Here is a 21388-nt window from a genome sequence, read left to right as displayed (position 1 = left end):
CCACAAGGCGAGAGCTCTGAATGATCAAGCAAGTCTTTTAAAACCTGTCTCAGTTCAGTACTTTAAAAGCCACCATCCACAATCAACACAAGTAGTGTGAATTAGTATTTAAGAAGGCAGAACTCAGCTGATGTAAAAAAAAAAAAACATTCAATTGCTCTTCAAACAGGAGACTATTCCTTAATTTAAAACAACTCTATTATACCCGAAAGGTGCAACTCCAATGTCTGAACTCCAACATCTAAGTTCAAAGGACATTACTATGCCTTTTTTTATTTGAGCCAAAGAATACACATGCTCATTTATGCATTCCTTTTCCAGCCGCTTTTCAGAGCAGAGCTAGTGAAATGCACTAGTGCAACCTGAAGCAGGAAGTGATAGCTCAGGTCCCCACAGGGCTAAACTCTGCACATCACCGCTGAGCACTAACACACGGGACTCAAAGGCTGAATGAAGAAAACAATGTGTAAAAAAGTTCCTCAGACCTAGATCAGAACACAAATATTGACTGTTTTCCAACTTCTGGAACTCCTGTCAACAAGTATACTAAGCCTCACAAACAGGGAGCGGTGCTTCTAACTAAGCAGTAAGCAGTTCCTCTGGCAGAGTCCATTACAACTCCGTGGCACCCGGAAGTCAATGTGATTACAGCCCGGAGCAGGCACACCACGTTACTGCCTGGTCTGGCGGGGAGTCACGGTGAGAGGAAGCATGTCCAGCGGTGACCACCACTAGTCCCTTACTAGTCCCAACCCACTCTCAGCCCACTTTACATGTTACTGGTTTAGGCTGCTCAGATGTACAAAAGTATTTAAGTACCTGTGGGAAAAGCATATTTATCAAAGGCTTTGATGTGAATATTCAATTATCTTGGAAAATTTCCAATTAAAAAAAAAGGGCATCAAGTGGAAAGCTGGAGATCAACTAATAAAAAGCAATGGGACAGTAAAGGAGACAGTAAAAGGCAGCTTTCGGTGTGTGCTCCCCGGACAGAGGCTTTGCCAGATTTTCTGGACCAGTTTATCACCAAAGCTGCCAGAGAATCAACCAATCTCCAGAGTCCCCAAGGGAAAGACTGCTCATGACTGGATGAGAGAACCCTTCCCAAGCCCTGTGTTAAGTAAAGCCATTTCCTGGGTATGTGGCGCTCTGGAACACAGCATTTCCCAAGTGCCAGTTAAAAGCGGCTACCTTCCTCCACTGGGGCACTTCACAACTTAACATGCATTTTTGAGTTTCCAAAATAAACGTCATTTAAAGTTTTTCTCCTTTGCCCATAATATACTATTTTAAACCATAGCAGTGGTGTTATAATAGACTATACTACAAAACTCTCTTCCAAAAGCCAACATGCAAAGCATCAAAGCAATCTTAGTGAAGGTGATGCATCCCCACACCGTGCTCACAATCTCAGTACCTGCTAGACACTTCATTTCTGATGAACAAGAATTCCAAGAAAGTAGAGGGAAAAGGCAAAAAAAAAAAAAAAAAAGTTCACAGAACACTTGATTATTTGTTAATTTAACAACCCAACACCTTAATTCCATTCAACTATTTACAATTAGCTAGCAAAGCTGGTAAAAAGCTCATCATTAAAATCACTTAAGTCCTGACTAACTGGAGAGGAAAGCAATGGAGAACTGTGCTACCTCTCCAGCATGCCAGGAAAACACGGGCCACATTGATTCAGCTGCTTCTTCAATCAGCTGTCAATTTTAAGAAAACAAGTCTTGGGAAACTAGATCTGCTCCCCCTTTAACAATCTTTGTAATTAGCAGTAAAATGAAAACTTTCCTGATAGGACTTGCAAGGCACCCACCAGGATCACTCTACCGACCACTGAACCGATGTGGCCCCATGCTGTGCTAATCTGTGAGCTGACAAGGGGTGGGCAAAGCTACTCTACTGAGCTGTTAAGATACTACGTTACGTGGCTTCTCAAAACAGGTTACCTTCTGTAATCCAGAAGAAGTGGGAAAAGAAGAAACATTAAGAAAGGTTATTAAGAAAACAAAACCCCACCTTTCTACAAACTAAAAACCTGGAATTGACATTTCTGTATTTCCCTTGATAAACTATACCTTTTTGCCAGCACCAACATTGGCCTTTGCAGTCCCCCTGACTTTCTTCATTCTGTTCTTGCGTTCCTTTCGCTGTTTTCTCGAGGTCTTTTTCTTCTCATATAGGCCATGCTGAAAAAGAAATATATATACATATAAATGTAAGTGACTTGCAAACATCAACTTATTGTTACATACTAATCCAGGAGGGAAAGTGACCAGGCTGGAGCTCAAGAAATACAGCTTCAGAAGTCAAAACTCTTCAAGTACATTTAACAATACTTGTTTGTGTTAGAACAGAAACAGTCATCTAATTGAGAGATAGCACGAATAGAAAACAGCACAGGAAAAGTGTGCACTCAACGCTCCGTGCATGCTGTTATGATTCTGAGCCTACAGTTCGCTAGGTCTCCACATTTTCAGGGTCTCTTCCATTTCAACTCCCTGTTTACTACTCATAGCTGACAGAGGAATCTTTCCCAAGAACTCTACACCCCCCAACGGAGACCGCATCCAGCTACCTATCTTCACTCTGCCCACTTCTGCATTTGCTCTTCCTGCTGCCTACGGGAATGCTCCCCAATCTTTACAAGGATCTCGGCTTCACTTCACCTCAGCCAGGTCTCCCAGACCACCCAATTAAAAGAGTGCAGCATCTATCTACCACATACCTATTCAATGGAAAGATTTCACCTAACAGCAAGGAGGAAAAAAAGTTAAAAGGGGGCAGGCACAAGAACTATTTCAAAGTAACAATCCATTTGCTCATTCACAATTTAGTATGTAAGCTAGGGAGTTTGCCCGGTCTACTGCTGTACAGTTGTGTCCTGAACAACTGCACAAATATGGGTGCCAACCCTCAACACAGTTGAATATCTGAGTATACCTTATAGCTGGCCCTCCACATCCACACTTCCCTTCGCATCTGTGTAGTCAACCAACCTCGGATCGCTGTAATACAGATTTTACTACTGAAAAAAATCTGCGCTAAGTGGACCTTCATAATTCTAACCCGTGTTGTTCAACGGTCAACTGTAGGTCACTGTGTAGTGCTTGGTACTCAGGCAGTGATCCAAAAGCTTTCATGGTTCCTGGCAACCTATGAAGTTAAGCCCAAACTCGGATGTTTGGCAATAAAGATTTCACTTAATTTGATGCCAACCTACCTTTCTAAACTCATCCCCCTACCTACTTCCAGTTCCTACCTCCAGGAGCATTGCTTTACCTGCTCTTCTAGACACAGATCAAATGTCACCTCCTCAAATCCTGCAGACCCCATTCTGAACTGTACTCTGTGTATTTATCAAAGAATCTTTTCTCTCAACCCCTTAAGAGTTCTTTAGTATGTTGTCCCCCTGCAGACTGCTTGCTTTTGCTCATTCCACTGCACCCACAACACAATGTTACTGAAAAATGTCTTTAGCAGCTGTTGAACAGAGAGGACACCTACTCTTGCAAGCCTGTGTTTGGGCTCATTCTTCTTTGCGTAATCCAAGGAATCGTAAATCATGCCAAAGCCAGTTGTCTTGCCACCACCAAAATGGGTTCGGAATCCGAACACAAAGATGACATCTGGTGTGGTCTTGTACATTTTGGCTAGTTTTTCCCGAATTTCTGTCTTAGGTACTGTTGCCTTCCCAGGATGAAGGACATCGATGACCTAAAAAGATTACCAAGTTTAGTGTTTATTATAATGAAATACATCTTCAAAACTGAATAACAACCAACCTTTGACGTACCCTTCCTTACCATTTGTTTCCGCTGAAGTAGTCGGTTGGTCATGAACTTCCTTGTCCGGATAGTTACCGTGTCGTTCTGAAAACATAACAACACTCATTAGTAAAACTAGTCAACCTTTTCTTGACCCGCTGTGATTTTCCAAGAGCTAGAATTGCAATGTCCAAATCAGTAGACCCTGTGGCTCTCCATCTGTGGATAATTAATTAAAAATAAACAACATTTAAAACGCAATTCCTCAGCTGCAGGAACCACATTCAATACTCAGGAGTCACATGGATTAGTGGCAAGAAAGCTTCAATAAAAGAAAAAAAGAGGGCTTCCCTGGTGGCGCAGTGGTTGAGAGTCCGCCTGCCGATGCAGGGGACACGGGTTCGTGCCCCGATCCCGGAAGATCCCACATGCCGCGGAGCGGCTGGGCCCGCGAGCCATGGCCGCGGAGCCTGTGTGTCCGGAGCCTGTGCTCCGCAACGGGAGAGGCCACAGCAGTGAGAGGCCCGCGTACAGCAAAAAAAAAAAAAATAAATAAATAAAAAAAAAAGAAAAAAAGAAAAAAATGCACAAATTCCCATCTCCTCCTAACCCACTTAGCACAGTGCCTAACTCACAGGTCACCCCATCACAAAAACAGCATCAAGAAAACACGCTCAACAGCCACATTCTGAATCTGTCAAGATTTTAAATCTGGAAACGCCTTACTTCACTTCATTACAGAAATCACTCTGCAGCAAGGTTTCTCAAACCTCTGATATTTTGGTCCAGCTACTTCTGTGCTGTGGGGACTGTCCAGTGCATTTTAGACTGTTTAGCAGCATCTTTGACCTCTAACCACTTGATGCCGGTAGCACCCGCGCTTCCCAGTTGTAACCAAGAATGTATCCAGGTTTTGTCAACTGTCCCCTCAGAAGCAAAAATCACCCCCAGTTAAAGCCTACCTCTCTGGAGTAAAGCTGTGATTCTATAAATGTTATTGTCACGGCACCCTGTTTATTGCATCCTGCACAGATGTGACAAGCATTGCACCACCTCCTTGTAAACTATCCTTTTTGAATGACCAACGCTACACCCCACAAAAAAACTGTACCCTTCTGAATGGCGCCGTTGCTCTTTTACACTGAGTGACTACCATGGAATGTAGGCATTCAGCGTGCTTACACTGACTAAAAATTTCACCAAAGGAAAAGAAGAGCTCTCATAGTAGACTGATTGCTAATTTTCGACTGCAGTCTGAAAAACCATACCACACTAAGTTCACTTCAACAATATTCAATTTTTGAAAGTAAGGGTGAAGGGAAAAACAGCTCGCAGATAAAGTGGGGTTAAAAACAGGTGAACCTTCTAATGAACTAATCATGACAGGGCAAACCTCAAAGTGGCTCCTCTTCCCGGGGCCTGTTTCCCCCCTGTGAAACAAGACGATCCATTCGGCTGACAATATTCTAGCTTACACGTGGGAACGGTTTCAGTCGTCGCAACACGCCCGGGCGCTGCCGACACCCTCTTCTCCTCCTGGGCTGCCTTCACCGGCGAACCGCCTACCCCAAATTAAGCGTTCAAGTGCGATGTGTCTCTCCTCACCCTACCCCACCCCACCCACTAGACTCCACGAAGCCGACAAACACAGCAGCCGCTCCCGCAGTCCCCATTCCGTGGACTCCGAAGCCCGGCATGTCTGGGTCGACAGCGCAGCCCGGACTCCCCGCCGGCGGCTCCCCGGCCCTCGGCAACCGGCCTCCGTCAGACACGGCCAAGGAAGAGCAATCGGGCTTCGGGCGGCCGTAGTGCTAACGGCGGGACCAGGGGACGGAGGATGGCTCAGATATACAACGGATGATCCCTGGATCCGCGGAGACTCACCATAATGGCGGCTAATCTTCAAGCAGCCAGGAAGGAAAAGAGAACTATTTTCCGCCGGCCAATCATATCAACGCTCACGGAAGGACCCCGGGAGACGCCGGCGTGGGGGCGTGGCCAGACCGCGAGGCCGACCGCGCTAATGCCTGATTGAAAGTGTTTAAGACCTGGTCTCTTCGCTCTTTCGCCACACCCCCGGAACGTGAACGGCCAATCCGGAGGGGGAACAGTTTGGGCCGACCAGGTTTACGCAAGCACGTGTTCCACTTCAATTCATTATCTTGAACTGTCACTACTTAAAATTCCGGTAAACCGGATTAAAGTTAAATCCCCTCCACCCGCGTTAGAGGTTGGTAAAGCTCGAAGGCATCCTTGGAGGTCCTCTCGACCAGCCTCCTCATTTTACTGATAGGGAAACTGCAGAAACCCGGACTCAAACTTTTATTTCAAGTACGCAAAACTGTCCGTTTTAATTTATTGCTATTTAATTTATTTATTTTTTCTGAGCTTAGAGAATCTGATTTTCTAATTAAAAATTAAAAATTCTTTTATTTGTCTTCTTCTGAAAAATCTTAATCCCTACAAAAGTGAGCTTTTTTTTTTTTTTCTGTACGCGGGTCTCTCACTGTTGTGGCCTCTCCCGTTGCGGAGCACAGGCTCCGGACGCGCAGGCCCAGCGGCCGTGGCTCACGGGCCCAGCTGCTCCGCGGCATGTGGGATCCTCCCGGACTGGGGTACGAGCCCACGTCCCCTGCATCGGCAGGCGGAGTCTCAACCACCGCGCCACCAGGGAAGCCCCAAAAGTGATCTTTTAATAAGTATCTGCTTGATACAGAAATTTGTTAGTTTACAGTGAGACATACGTGTAACAATAAAGAACATAAGCATACAGGTTCAGAGACCGACAAATCAGGTTGCAGGCTTTTGAGAGCAGCTTTGCTATATTCTTCAGAATAATAAGAATAGTTAATATTCATTGAATGACTGCTATGTGTCTGTTACTTTCTGATTACTTTTACCTTTATTTTGCCATTTAACCTTCCCACCAACTCTAAGAATTAGGGTACATATTACTTATCCCTTTTATAGATGGGGAAACTATGACAGCACGAGGTTAAGGAACTTTCCCAAGGTCGCTCAACTTTTAAGCAGTAGTGCCTAAACACCCATGCATACTGTGGTTCCAGAACCTTTGTTTTTAACTTCTAGATAATGAAAATCACTCACCAAATCTTCAAAGACATATTGATTAACTGCTGAAATAGGAAAATCTGGTTTGCTTTGCTTTCTGTCTGTGACATATGTGTTTTACTAGTGGGGATCCATAAAGTCTGAAGACAGCATCCCTTAAAATTCAAAAGTGTTGAACCACTTTATTGGGTTCTGTTTAGAGTTCCTCACAAATAGTAAAGAAGTAAGTTTCAGGTTCTCTAGCACTGAGTCCTATGGTGGAATGGTTTTCTCTCTAGTATCATGCGCTAAGATGTCACACTAGGATCACCTCCCACAGGGTGTGAGGTGTGAGATAAGAAATTTATTTCCTCAGTACATGAATAATCACTTCCTATTCTCCCTTCATCTTGTTTCCCTAGCTCAGCATGGCTCACTTTTCACACTAAACTCACAGATTTTCATCTTCTGTTTTTGTAATCAATAAGTTTAATTCTTCTTCTTTTTCAAAATAACTTTGTGAACTGGAGTTGCATGCATGGCCGTGTTTTCTGCCCTGTTTACTTCCTTTGTTGATAATCTAGATGAAGTCCTCTGTTCCTTGGGCAAGTTCATTTTAGCCTCTACCTTTCCTTAAATAATTAGAGGCTCTTAATTAAGATGGTATTGATGTTGGTAAGATGATTTTCCATTGTATGCAATTTTTGGCTCTCTGGTTTTCTAAAAGTTTTGAGGCAGGGGGTTGTAGTTTCTTTGCAGGTGTTAGGTGACAAGAAGAAATGGACCGGAAACTGGACTTTGAAAATACCATGCAGGTTTCGGTACAGTTTCAAGGAGGTGCCGCCAGATGGCAGTGTAGAGAGAAGGCGAAAAGCGGCGTGTTCGAAGCCTCTCTTAACAGACAGAAGCGCCGGCGAGTAGCGGAAGTGGAGGCGGGCACGTGGGGCGAGCTACGGTGGCCGAAAAAGTGCCGGGGATGTGTTAGCAACCAGTCAAGAATTAGTCCCGGGGGCGTGCGGTGAGCGTCGTATTTCTAATCTAGCTCAGCGAGTCTCGAGGAGGGAGCCCCGGCAGCCGTCACCATGGTGAAGGAGCAGTTCCGGGAGACGGATGTGGCCAAGAAAATGTAAGATGGAGCAAAACTCCCCAAAGGGCAGAGAAATTAGGAGCAGAGGGGTCCGAGGTCAGGGAAGGGTCAGAGGTGAGGTCGGTTGGAAGGGAAGGGCCAGGAATCAGTGGGAGGTGTGGGCACAGCTCAGGAGTATCGGGTTAGATTAATGGATATTGATCGGGCAGAGGGCTTTCAGGACCTGGGGAACCCAGGCCAGGGGTGGTTCCTTGGGCGGAGAAGGGGGGATGTGGTGGGAACCTGAGGGATGTGGTGGGAACTTTGGCGATCCGTGCACCATGGGCCGAAGCTCGAATTCTCCTGAGGTGAGACGGTGACCACTTTCAGCGAATCTTTGGTCATTGCAATGAATGGGAGCAACCTGGGGCGGGGACTCATTTTGCTGCAGAGCACATGACACGGAGGTAGTATTTGCTGACCAAAAGAATGGAGTTGCCAGCTGGAGAGCTGTACCACAGGCAGATGGATAGCAGTCTCAGAAATGAGGCTGTTATTCTGGACCTTCTTTAGAGCTAATTTAGTAGGCCACAGCCTCTCCTTAGACCTTCCAGTAGAGAAACAAATCTGGCCCCGATGATAGACATGATGATACGACATGAGTAAGACTTTACTGCCTAGTCTAGCTGGAGAAGGTAGACAAGTCAACGTTGGATAGGACAAGTGCGAGGACAAGGGTAGGCATAGGGGGTTCTGACAGCACAGGTGGGCAAGGGGTTCAGGCAGAACAGCCTTCTTCCAGGAGCTTACAGGAGGGAGAAAGTATAGTGATGAGAAGGAAGCAGATTTGAAGCTTTGTTTCAGAGCCATCTTGCAGGCAGTGAGGAATCTTTTTTTTTTTCTTTAATTGAAGTATAGTTGATTTACAATGTTGTGTTAGTTTCGGGTGTACAGCACAGTGATTCAATTATATATATATATTCTGTTTTAGATTCTTTTCCCTTATTGGCTATTACAAAATGTTGAGTATAGTTCCCTGTGCTATACAGTAGGTTCTTGTTGGTTATCTATTTTATATATAGTATGTGTATACTTTAATCTCAAACTCCTAATTTATCCCTCCCCTGCTTTCCCTTTGGGAACCATAAGTTTGTTTTCCATGTCTGTGGGTCTATTTCTGTTTTGTTTTTCTGTTTTTTTTGTTTTGTTTTTTTGTTTTAATTTATTTTTGGCTGCATTGGGTCTTTGTTGCTGCACGCGGGCTTTCTCTAGTTGCGTCCAGCAGGGGCTACTCTTTGTTGCGGTGCGCAGGCTTCTCATTGCTGTGGCTTCTCTTGTTGCGGAGCATGGGCTCGAGGCGCACAAGCTTCAGTAGTTGCAGCACGCGGGCTCAGTAGTTGTGGCTCATGAGCTCTAGAGCACAGGCTCAGTTGTTGTGGCTCACGGACTCTAGGCGCAAGGGCTTCTGTAGTTGTGTCTCGCGGGCTCTGGAGCACAGGGTCAGTAGTTGTGGCTCACGGGCTTAGTTGCTCCACGGCATGTGGGATCTTCCCAGACCAGGGCTCGAACCTGTGTCCCCTGAATTGGCAGGCGGATTCTTAACCAATGCCCCACCAGGGGAGTCCTATTTCTATTTGGTAAATAAGTTTATTTGTATCTTTTTTTTCCCCCACATATGAGCAATATCATGTGATATTTGTCTTTCTCTGGCTTACTTCACTTAGGATAATCTCTAGATCCATCCATGTTGCTGCAAATGGCATTCTTTCTTTCTTTTTTATGGCTAATATTTCACTGTGTGGGTGTGTTTGTATATATATATATATATATATATATATATATGCATATATTTATATATATCTACAGCACATCTTCATCCATTCATCTGTTGATGGACATTTAGGTTGCTTCTATGTCTTGGCTATTGTAAATAGTGCTGCAATGAACATTGGGGTGCATGTATCCTTTTGAATTATGGATTTCTCCAGATATATGCCCAGGAGTGGGATGGCAGGAACATATGTAGCTCTATTTTTAGTTTTTTAAGGAACCTCCATACTGTTCTCTATAGTGGCTGTACCAATTTACATTCCCACCAACAGTGTAGGAGGGTTCCTTTTTCTCCACACCCTCTCGGGCATTTATTATTTGTAGACTTTTTGATGATGGCCATTCTCTCAGTTTGAGGGGTGTGAAATTGACAGGATTGCTAGGGATAGGTAAGGGAGAAATGAGATTGACACACAGAATTTCTTGCTTGGGCAGTCTTACAGCTGGGGCTCCCTCTTATTCAGAATTCAGTGGAAATGTCAATTTTCCAGACTTTCTGACCACACGACATAGTATCCTCAGACTCTCCTCTACCGCTTCACGTCATTTTCCTTCCCTGCATCTATTCACTTTTGTGTATCTATTTGTTTATTCTCTGTCTTACCCTCCCTGAAATTGAGCCCCATGTTGGCAGGGAATTCCCTGTCTTATCTAATCTGTATCCTCAGCCCCTCAGGATGGTGCCTGGCACATCATACGTAAACCCCCAGTTTTTTTTGGAAAATGAACAAGGAACAGATTTGGGAGAGAAAGTTCTGGGTTTTGTTTTAGATGTGCTGAGTTTGAGGTGCCTGTTAACTGTCCAGAAGGAGTATCTGTATGGTCTCCAGCTGAGCAGAGGTAGCTGGCCTGCAGATAGAGATTAGACAGACACCACTCAGAAAGAATGTGTAGAATGAAAAAAGTTTGAGGGTTGTAACCCTAGGTAGGGAGAGATGCCAATATTTAAGAGAAGGCGGTAGAAGAGACCACAGAAGAAACTTAAGAGGGAACGAGTCAGCAGGATGAAGTGATATTTAATAATGAGAGAGCAGAGCCTATAGGGAGTTGGAAGGATAAGGTTGCTTATGGTGGGTCATATGCATAAATGCTATTTTTGGTAAGTGGTTTTGATGTAACTGTTCCCCTATCTCTTTCCATTCCAGAAGCCACATCTGTTTTGGAATGAAGTCAGCTGAGGAGATGCGCCAGCAGGCTCACATCCAGGTTGTGAGTAAGAACCTGTATAGCCAGGACAACAACCATGCCCCACTGCTATATGGGGTGCTTGACCACAGGATGGTAAGACCCCTGCCCTTCCTGGTTCCATGTGTTTTGACTTGCTGATGAAACTGGTGACTTACCAAAGAGGAAGAAGCAAGGGCTTCCTTCCACCTCCCCCATTCCCCTGCGCCTCTCAGGGACTCCAGCCTCCTTTGGTCAGGCGGATGTGAATACCCTGCAGTTTCCCAGGTGATTCTGACTCTGAGTCCCCTGGTCACCTGTGAGGACTGGTCCCACTTTCCTGTCCACTGGTCTCCATTGATTATGGTGTGCTTTTATCCACAGGGTACGAGTGAGAAGGACCGTCCTTGTGAAACCTGTGGGAAGAACTTGGCTGACTGTCTGGGCCACTACGGGTACATTGACTTGGAATTGCCATGTTTTCATGTGGGGTACTTCCGAGCAGTCATAGGCATCTTACAGGTAAGCATGTATGTGTTCATCTCCAAAGTATAAACCTGGGAGTTACTGATCTAGGGACATTAGAGTGAGCTTGGGAATGATGAGTGGTGGGAGATACATGTAGAGAACATTTTTATACTAAACACAATATTTCATCTTACAGTAAGTTAAATTGCTTAAAGATTCTTTTTCCTTGGTTTTCCTTGAGTAGGTGGTAGATATGCATTGTAAAAAATATTAGTAATTCAAGCAGTACAGAACAGCATGAAAAAGAAAAAATAGTTAACAAAAACGCCACGAGCTGGCTATGACTATGGCCAGCATTCTGGTGAACATGGGCTGCCTTTGCGTGTCTTCATGTAGATCTGTACATTGTAGTTAAGTGTCCTGGGCAAGGGGTGGTGGTGACTTTTTTAAAAAAGAAGAGACTTAGAAAAAAATCTATTACTGGCCAAAGCTCAGGAGATCATATCAAAAAAGTTTGTTTTAAAGGAATTGAAAGTTCCCAGGCTCCAAAAGTTGTAAGATGTTCTACTCATGGTCCCCCAGGACCAGAAGGCAACCATATTTCAGATGTACCACTTCTAGATAGTCCCAGTCCCTGGCCATGTTCTTCATTGCCTGCTCCTTCCATGGTAGCCCCAGTCACTTTTGCATCTATTGTAGAAGAAGAGCTACAGCAGGAAGCAGCTCTTATCAGAAGTCGAAAAAAACCTTGGCTTTGATTCAGATTGAGGAGCGGAGCGTGCAGTACAAGATTTATTAGCTTTCTATGAAGCATTTGGCAACCCTGATGAGTTTGTCATTGTTGAAAGGACACTGCAGGGACCACTGGCAGTACCTATGTGGGATAAGCATGGGTGCTAGTTCAGCATAGAGTTGAGATACAATTTTCATAAGTTGTGATTGTTATAAATAAATGCTATGGGAAAAGAGTTCTTACAAATTTGGTAACAGATCATTCTAGATAGAATAAGAAAGGATTTAATTTCTTTACTGAATTTTAAGCATATACTGTTTGTACGATTAAAAAGAAATTCCTCAGAATTGTGATTTTAGTAACCTTTTATGTAAAAATGTGTGAGAGGAAAAACTTACTAGGTTAAGTTTAAATAAAACTATTTCTTCTGAATAGTCGTAAAAGGAAAACATGAGTGATTGAAGTGTAAAATTTAAGAGTGATGCATTAAAAATAACTTTCCATTTGAGAATTTGGGATAAATAATTTAGAAGATTTTTGCCAAATATCTCTTTTTTTTTAGTATGACATTCATGAACTTAAGGTAGGAGCATCAGCCATTACTTTTGATCCATTAATGGCCAAAATTTTGTGTTTGCTCTAGTAGTTATGCCTCCATCTTGTGTCTTTTTTCATCAGGCTTTGAATGTTCTGGCCTGATTTTTAAAGCTTGAGCTGCTTGAATGCCATATTATTTCGGTTTGAAAGCACATTCTCCATTTTGCATTGAACTGTGGAGTATGGTGGAAAGGAAATAAGAATACTATTCTGAGCAGCTTAGTCTAGGATAATAGTTCCTTATAAGATTTGGAGTCATTGTGGGGATTGTTTTTGGATGGGGAGAGGAGACCTTATAAAAGCCTTACTGTGAGAGAATCCATTTCTGAAAGTGTTAAAATTTTCTAAGATAAATGCTTAATTATAAAAAAAATAATAGGGGCTTCCCTGGTGGCGCAGTGGTTGAGAGTCCGCCTGCCGATGCAGGGGACACAGGTTCGTGCCCCGGTCCGGGAAGATCCCACATGCCGCGGAGCGGCTAGGCCCGTGAGCCATGGCTGCTGAGCCTGCGCATCTGGAGCCTGTGCTCAACAGCGGCGGGAGAGGCCACAGCGGTGAGAGGCCCGCGTACTGAAAAAAAAAAAAAGAATAATAATAATAATAAAAAGAAAAGACTTTGTCATCCTCTCTTATCCTTTTACCTGTTTTGTTTAATTTTTAAAAGATGATCTGTAAAACCTGCTGCCACATCATGCTGTCCCAGGAGGAGAAGAAGCAGTTTCTGGATTATCTCAAGAGGCCCGGCCTGACTTACCTCCAGAAGCGAGGGCTGAAGAAGAAAATCTCTGATAAATGCCGGAAGAAGAACACGTGCCATCATTGTGGCGCCTTTAATGGTGAGTGGAATGCACCTCTCATCTTTCATTGTGGTGGCAGTTTCTGTAACTGCATTTCCTAGACCGCAACCTCAGGCCAGCCTAACCAAGAGCCTGATTTTTCCAACCATGGTAAAATAAATTAACTCTTACAGGTACTGTAAAGAAATGCGGGTTACTGAAGATAATCCATGAGAAATACAAGACCAACAAGAAAGTGGTGGATCCTATCGTGTCAAATTTCCTTCAGTCCTTCGAAACCGCCATCGAGCATAACAAAGAAGTAGAGCCTCTACTGGGGAGGGCACAGGTGAGCCTGGAATGCAAGCCTGCCTCCCTCTGCATTGAATGTCCTCTCTCTCCCCCTCTGGGTACACAGCTTCCTCCAGAATGAGAGGTCCCCTGGAGCTAGATCTCCGGGAGTACTCCACATGACAGGCATTCATCTGGCACTAAGTTCAATGTGCACCAGCCTCGTAACTAACACGTTTTTAATTGTACAGGTAACACGTGTTACATTTTCATTGTAGAAGACTAAAATTATAGCTGTGTAGGGCATACACTGAGCGATCCTGTTTCTCACATGCATAATGACATAGAAGAATTTGTAGGTACTTTACCTGGCACAAATTTAATTAGTAGAATTTTATGAAGTGTCTTGTTCTGAATTTGATTAGCACTTAAGTCACTTGGTACCTTCTAGAATTGTTAGTATACCAAACTAAGAAATTAGTTGAGTGGCTGCTGAGTACCAAACTGTCAGACCTGCGGGGGAGCATCAGGAACTGCAAGGCAGTGGGTCTGTGCTCACGGATCCCACGGTTTAGATGTGTCGTAGGTCACTAATCTGTGAAAACATAGCTAATACCATGGGGCACAGTGCCAACTGTCACAGGAATGGCAAGGACAGTGAGTTCAGTGGGAAATCTGGAGGAATATGTCACTTCGGACTTGGTTAGGGAGGACTGTGAAGAAAGGTGTGGTTTGTTCTGGTCCTTAAACTTGAGTAGGGTTTAGAGAGTCAAGGGCAACGAGCTCAGCACGTGCAGGTGGCAGCGCTCAGGCTTGTTCTGAAGCTGAGGTTCTGTTTGAAAGTCCTGACGGCGCTAATAAAAGCACCTTGCATGTAGTGACTGCTTTTGCCTTCCAACACTGTTCGAAGTTCTGTGGATTGCCTTGTATTTAATCCTCACAGCAGCCATGCAGCAGAGTCGCCCAAGATAACAGTAAGCGGTGGGGGGAGAGTCCTAGCCAAGGCCATTGGCGCATAGCCTGTGCTGTAGGAAGGACGAACAGCTGAGTCTGCTTTCCAGAGAGCATCCCACTCTGGGGAATGTGGAGCCACTGAGGTTTTGAGCAGGGAAGGGACATGAATAAATAACGAAATTTTAGAAGAGCCTGATTGCTCATTAGAAGACACCATTACAAAAATGAAAAAGCAGGTCACAGAGTGCGAGCAAATAGTCACACTTCATTTGTCTGATAAAGGACTCTCATGTCCAGAATATAGGACACAGTTCTTATAAATCAGTAAGGGGGGGAACCCGAATTTTTTTTTTTAATTTTATTTATTTATTTTTGGCTGCACCACACGGCATACAGGATCTTAGTTCCCTGACCAGGGATCGAACCCATTCCTCCTGCAGTGGAAGGGCAGAGTCTTAACCACTGGACCGCCAGGGAAGTCCCAGAAAACCCCGATTTTTGAAAGCAGAAGCAAGACTTGAATTGGCACTTCACAAGAGGTTATATTCAAATGGCCAATCAATAGATGAAAAGTTCAATGTTATCAATCATCAAGGAAATACTAATTAAAACTACACACACACATACCCTCTCAGAAAAATTAAAATGTAAAACAACTAAAAACCGAGTGCTGGCAAGGATCTGAAGCAGCTGGCCCTCCTACATTGATGGTGGCCGTGTGAAACGTTTCCACCACTCCAAACAACAGTTTGACAATTCCTTATAAAATAAGACCCACACTCACCCTGTGATCCAGCAGCTTTACTCTTAGGTGTAATACCAAGAGAGATGGGTGCATATGTCCACAGAAATATTTGTACAAGTATGTTCATTACAGCTTTATTAATAAAAGCCGGAATTAGAAACAGCCCAGATGCCTGTCAACAGGAGAATGTAGAAATTGTCACAGATCTACACAATGGGATAGTATCTCGAAATGAAAGAAATGAGCTGACACACACAGCCTGGCTGAATCTCAGGATCCTGCTGAGAGGAGGCAGCTTTATACAAGAGAGTACAAAGCGTATGATTCCATTTAGACCAAGTCCAAGAACAGGCAAGACTGATCTGGGGTGAGGGCTTAGTACTGACTGGGAAAGGGGGTATCGGTATTTTCTGGAGAGAGGGACATATTCTTTATTTGATTTGAATGGTGGTATATGTGTACCAGTGTATACATGTAAAAATTTATCAATCTCTTTAAGATTTGTGCAATTTTCTGTATTTAAATTATGCCTTGATTTGGGGGATGGGGATGCAAAAAGAAAACAGATCCTGATCCTGGGTAGGTAGTGATAGTGGAGCCAGGGGCAGAGTCATCGTATGCAGTCAGAATGGACAGGAATTGATGACCAGCCACTGTAGCGCTGGGAGTGAGAGGGTGGTCAGAGGCAAGCGGGTGCCCATGCACAAGCATCTGGAAACACGGTAGTTCTCCTGGAAATGGGGGAGGGCATCAGCAGTGCATTCCAGTGAAGATGTCTTCAAGGCAGTTAGAACTAGGCTCCTGCAGAGGAAGTGAAGGTGCATGCAGGCTGAGAAAGTGGATCTTGTCCTTCTACTGTCATGAGTGTAGAAGAATTCTACCTTCCAGGCTGATGGCGGTGTAGAAAACAGTCAGAAGCCTGGCTGGCAGCCTTGTCAGTGAGCCTGAGGGGTGCCCCAGCTCTCTGGGGTGTGGCCTTACTTGCATCCTCCCCTGCTGCTCCGAGATCAACCTGCCTGACATCCACTACCACTTTCCCCTGCCAGCTCTCTGCCTGGAGCCCTGCGGCCACTGTCCTTACTTGCTGGGAACCGCTTCTCTGCTCAACACACTCTGCAATAGAATTATCTTCTGGGGCCTGGGAGGCATCTTGTTTGGAAAAGTCTCCAAGTGACTAGGCCTAAATGGCTGGACCCAGGAGGTGACCCCCTCGCACTTAGCAGTCACTTGTCTTGCACATCTAGCTTGCCTCTCAGGGTGTCCCCCACTGCCACCATCTCCCTGTCCACCCCAGCCCACCTGACCCAGGCGACACCCTAGACGTGGTTTAGGGTGGTGGTTAAGAGCTTTGGCTTTGGGGTCAGACAGACCTGAGATTAGAGCCCAGCTCTGCCGCTTATTTATTCTGTGACCTTAGACATGCGACCCAACCTGGACTTGACAAAAACTCCGGACTCTATCCCCAGAAGACTAACATATATCCATTCCCAATTTTAATACAAATCCAGGGGGTGGTGGACCTGCAGATAAGAGTCTCTCCATAGATGGCATCGTCCCTGCAGACTGAGCGTTGGCTGCCCTGGCTGATGTCCTTCTGGCTGTGTCACCTCACCAGCACCCGAGGCAGCCACGCTGCATTGCTAGAGAACTCAAGCTGTTAGGGTATTCCGCCATGTACACAGCTGAGCCCTGCTCTCCTGTCCATCAGTCCCTGACTTCTGTTTCCTGGCACGTAACAATAAGTCAGCAGCCTCTTCCACGTGCCTCTTGGGATGCAGTTGTTCTATCACTCTTGAGTAACTGCTCTTGCTGAGAACTGGTTTCCAGGCTCCTGCCAGTCCTCCTGCCTTCCTTGCCCTCCTGGATGGCCTCCAGCTCCAAGATGTTCTCATCTAGGACTGACTGTGGTACTGCGGGTGACATCTGGCCTTCATGCCGTTCTAGAATTCTATTCGTTTTAGACTTCCTCCCTGATTGCTTCTGGTAGCAGCGAGGTGCCCATCACTGGGAGACAGGGATGCTGAGGAGGACATTCTTCTCTGGACAGGGACCCAGACCAGAAAACCTCTGGAGGGATTCCTAGAAGAACCCAGCTGCACTGCCATCTCCTCCAGGGCGGGACCACAGAAACTTTTCATTGGCAGCGTTCTAAGAGCAGTAGCCGGCTGTTCAAATGTTTCTTTCTTAACTTTGTTCCCCTTCTCATTAAGTTATTGCATAGCAAATGCTGCTTATAACATATAGTCTCAGTCACAATCTTTGATCCCAAGAAAATTTAATAACCAGCAACAACACAATCTGACCATTCTTAGCTGTGATGTTTGAGTATCTATGATAATTTACATAGTTCTTATGAGTAAGTTGTTAGAGCCTAGCACTTCTATTAAGTGAAGTTAATACAAAGACAATATAAGTTCACTACAGAAAGTTTAAATGTAAAAAAAGAAGCAAAAAGATGATAATTCCACTCATCTAAAGACAGCCCTGTTCACACCTTGGTAAACTCTTCCATTTCCTCTTTTCTGTATAGATGTATGTTTTCCCCCAAATTAGATCACATCATAAACATACTTATCTCATTTACCAGTATTTTGTGAACACCTTTCATGGCAGTAGCCACATTTCCGTAGCTTCTTTTTTGTTTGTTTTTAATAGCTTCATAGTTTTCCAGGTATGGATGTACCATGATTTTATTGACTCAGTCACCTGTCAGGCTGTTTCCAGCTTTTCACCATTAAGAACAGCTTTAGTGAACATCCTTGTAGCTGAATCTTTGTGTTAATTTCTAAAATCATGCCCTTTGGAATAATTACGAGGAGTGGAATTGTTGGCTTAAATTATTGGAATAAAAGGCATGAACATTTTTAGGGCCCTTGCAACGTAGCATGTTATCAGAAGTCTCTGTCATCACTTGTGTGTATTATCATTTAAGTGGCAGATAGGTTAGAGGACATGCAGAAGTAAACCTTTGCCTAAGCTGTGGAAAACCAACATGTATCTCCTTCCTTCCCTCCTTTCCACAGGAAAACTTGAATCCCTTAATAGTTCTGAATTTATTTAAACGAATCCCAGCTGAAGATGTCCCTCTACTTCTGATGAATCCAGAAGCTGGAAAGCCCTCTGATTTGATTCTCACACGACTTTTAGTGCCCCCTCTGTGTATTAGACCCTCTGTCGTGAGTGATTTGAAGTCTGGCACCAATGAAGATGATCTGACGATGAAATTGACAGAAATCATTTTCCTAAATGATGTCATTAAAAAGGTCAGTGCTTCCCATTAGCATGAAAACGGAAGTGTCTGATGGAGAAAGTCAAATGGACCAGGCTTATTTCTGTTTACCCTCTGCTTATTCTTAGCATCGGATATCAGGAGCTAAGACCCAGATGATCATGGAAGACTGGGATTTCCTGCAGCTGCAGTGCGCCCTCTACATTAACAGTGAGCTCTCAGGCATCCCCCTCAACATGGCGCCCAAGAAGTGGACCAGAGGGTTCGTCCAGCGCCTGAAGGGAAAACAGGGTACGTGTCCAAAGATGTGTGCAGGAGACGGGCTACTGCCTTTGTTTCATTTTGGGGAACGTATGTCCAGCTTATCTAGTTGGAGGTCACAGGCTGTCCTTGGGCTTTCTGGTCACATTGCCCCCAGCAGCACACGTTGTACCTTGGAGGCCTGTGATATATTTTTATTTATTTAGGTCGATTTAGAGGCAATCTCTCAGGAAAAAGAGTGGATTTTTCTGGCAGAACAGTCATCTCACCTGACCCCAACCTCCGAATTGATGAGGTAGCTGTGCCAGTTCATGTGGCCAAAATTCTAACTTTTCCCGAGAAGGTAAGTACATTGAGTTGCTCAATATTTTGTGTGAATCCAGGCTTTTGTGTCACGTTCTGAGATTCCAAACAACAGACAGTGGAAAATCCCCAGTAACCCACCCGACCCACAGTTTGGCATGTGTGTTTATCTTTCCAGTTTGCTTCATACATATGTCACCATGTGTAATATCTACAACATGTACAGCCGCAGTTGTGTCTGCCTTTATGTATATATACTCAGATATACATTGAACAGACAAGTCTGCAAACGTTTTTTTTCCAAATAATACCATCTTTGACATCTGTCTTAGTTCATACCTCACGTGTTAAAGTAACTTATGATAAACACAACACCAGTTAATTTTCTTGGGATAGTTATTATTTTTAAAACATTAGAATCAGTGAATCAAAGACTTTGAATATTTTAAGGCTATTCATGCATAACCAGAAAGGCTGTACTGCTTTACACTCAATTCATATTTGTCATGAGTGTAAACTGGTATTTACAGTATTTTTTGTGTGTGTGTGTGGTACGCAGGCCTCTCACTGTTGTGGCCTCTCCCGTTGCGGAGCCCAGGCTCCGGATGCGCAGGCTCAGCGGCCATGGCTCACGGGCCCAGCCGCTCCGCGGCATGTGGGATCCTCCCGGACCGGGGCATGAACCCGCGTCCCCTGCATCGGCAGGCGGACTCTGAACCACTGCGCCACCAGGGAAGCCCTACAGTATTTTTTTTTTTAACCGAGGTGTAGTTAATCGAAACGCCTGATAACAGGAGGATATTGATTGGCCTTGGCTTTGCCCTTGAGAGTCATAATTAGCCCAAAGCACAGAGGCTTCTGGTTAAGCTTGTGTAGAAAGTGTCCTCGGTTGAGTTCATAATGATCCAGAGTTTCCTTCTCTGAAGTGGTGTCCCATGAGACTGTTGTCCAAGAGGTTACAGGACGTGGCAGTACAGACCAGGGCCTATGGTGCTGGTGTCACGACTTTTAAACCTTAGAAGCCCATGGAAAATCATCGCAGATGAAGTTGCCACCTGTTTTTAGGATTACAGAGTGCTGGAAGGTCCCTATAGATCATTCCCGTCCACTTGTTGAACCACTAGGGAAACCAAAGGCCAGTAAAGGCCTTGGCCCTGTCACCCAACAAGTGAGTGACCAAGTTCAGACTTGAACCTGGTGCCATCCCGTTGTTGTCCTTACACTCAAGACCCTGGCAGCAGGGTGCCTGCAGGTGCCTCTCTGTCTCCTAGGACAAGGTAAGGAAAGTAAAGCCTGAGATCCAGTTCAGTATAGTGTGCTAGCTTATAGAATTAACAGTGTCTCCTTCTGCTTTATGTTGTGATCCTCCAGGTGAACAAGGCAAACATCAACTTTTTGAGGAAGCTGGTTCGAAATGGCCCTGAAGTTCACCCAGGAGCCAATTTCATTCAGCAGAGACACACGCAGATGAAAAGGTAATGCATTCCCGATCTGGTTGGATGTAACTGTCTTCTCATGACCAAGTTTACTGTCACCATACTTAGCAAAGAATGCACTCCAAAGTACAATTGTTGGGTTATTGTAGCACGTGGAAAATATCTATTTAAATTGAAGTGAGCCTAGGTACATTGCTCGTTTGCTCTGCTTGGCTTGTTGAGTGTACGTACAATGTTCATTTATTCCATAGCATTTAATGTTATTGGATCTAGAAAGACAGAATGCATTGGGATATGAAAGCAGATCATTTTCTATGTCACCTGGGCGCTCTGGGGTTACCTCAGTGCGCTCCTGACCCAGGAGACATGCATTTTGCCAGTTCTGGCTTTTTACAGCGAGATGAGCTGATCACCAGTGCCTTTTTATCTCATGAGATTCAAACATATCACCAGGGCCGTGTGGGAGAAGCTGGTTTATTACTCTATTTCTGTGATTCCAAGACATGCTTTTATCGTATCTTGACATTTCTAAAATTAAGATAGGTCTCACAAGCAGTTTGTTGTAGTTTAGGGAATTCCCCGCGGGTCCAGTGGTTAGGGCTTGGTGCTTTCACTACTGGGGGCCAGGGTTTGATCCCTGGTCAGGGAACTAAGATCCCACAAGCCATGCGGCTCAGCCAAAAAATCAAATAAACTAAAATGTGGTTGTTGTTG

At 44.6% G+C, this 21388-nt stretch overlaps 2 protein-coding genes across 12 annotated transcripts in view; one reads left to right on the top strand and one right to left on the bottom strand.

The window, feature by feature from the left end:
• The window catches only part of RPS24 (ribosomal protein S24), a gene marked incomplete at its 3' end in the record, with an annotated part of 502092 nt that extends 496347 nt beyond the window's left edge, over positions 1 to 5745 (bottom strand). For 6 of the 11 annotated variants that reach the window (XM_082611014.1, XM_082611023.1, XM_082611020.1 and 3 more), the window contains exons 1-4: positions 5655 to 5743; positions 3810 to 3875; positions 3511 to 3720; positions 2082 to 2192 (exon numbers count right to left, since the gene is read on the bottom strand). In XM_082611014.1, coding sequence (XP_082467140.1) covers positions 2082 to 2192; positions 3511 to 3720; positions 3810 to 3875; positions 5655 to 5657 — 390 coding nt within the window. In that variant the 5' untranslated portion in view covers positions 5658 to 5743. Of the gene's footprint in view, positions 1 to 1417; positions 1436 to 1543; positions 1707 to 1898; positions 1956 to 2075; positions 2193 to 3510; positions 3721 to 3809; positions 3876 to 5654 lie in introns of those variants that run through there. The other 5 variants (XM_082611016.1, XM_082611019.1, XM_082611013.1 and 2 more) reach the window with 5 other exon arrangements.
• A 2015-nt stretch (positions 5746 to 7760) lies between these two features.
• POLR3A (RNA polymerase III subunit A) overlaps positions 7761 to 21388 on the top strand; it is a 53292-nt gene continuing 39664 nt past the window's right edge. Inside the window, exons 1-9 of the mRNA XM_082629384.1 lie at positions 7761 to 7947; positions 10863 to 10998; positions 11266 to 11403; positions 13344 to 13515; positions 13650 to 13804; positions 18469 to 18708; positions 18803 to 18965; positions 19142 to 19278; positions 20610 to 20713. Of these exons, the coding sequence (XP_082485510.1) occupies positions 7904 to 7947; positions 10863 to 10998; positions 11266 to 11403; positions 13344 to 13515; positions 13650 to 13804; positions 18469 to 18708; positions 18803 to 18965; positions 19142 to 19278; positions 20610 to 20713 (1289 nt within the window). The 5' untranslated portion in view covers positions 7761 to 7903. The remainder of the gene's footprint in view (positions 7948 to 10862; positions 10999 to 11265; positions 11404 to 13343; positions 13516 to 13649; positions 13805 to 18468; positions 18709 to 18802; positions 18966 to 19141; positions 19279 to 20609; positions 20714 to 21388) is intronic.

Source organism: Mesoplodon mirus (genome assembly GCF_964341445.2).
Source record: "Mesoplodon mirus genome assembly, chromosome: 2".
NCBI lineage: Eukaryota > Metazoa > Chordata > Mammalia > Artiodactyla > Ziphiidae > Mesoplodon > Mesoplodon mirus.
This window is presented reverse-complemented; position numbering and strand designations above follow the sequence as displayed.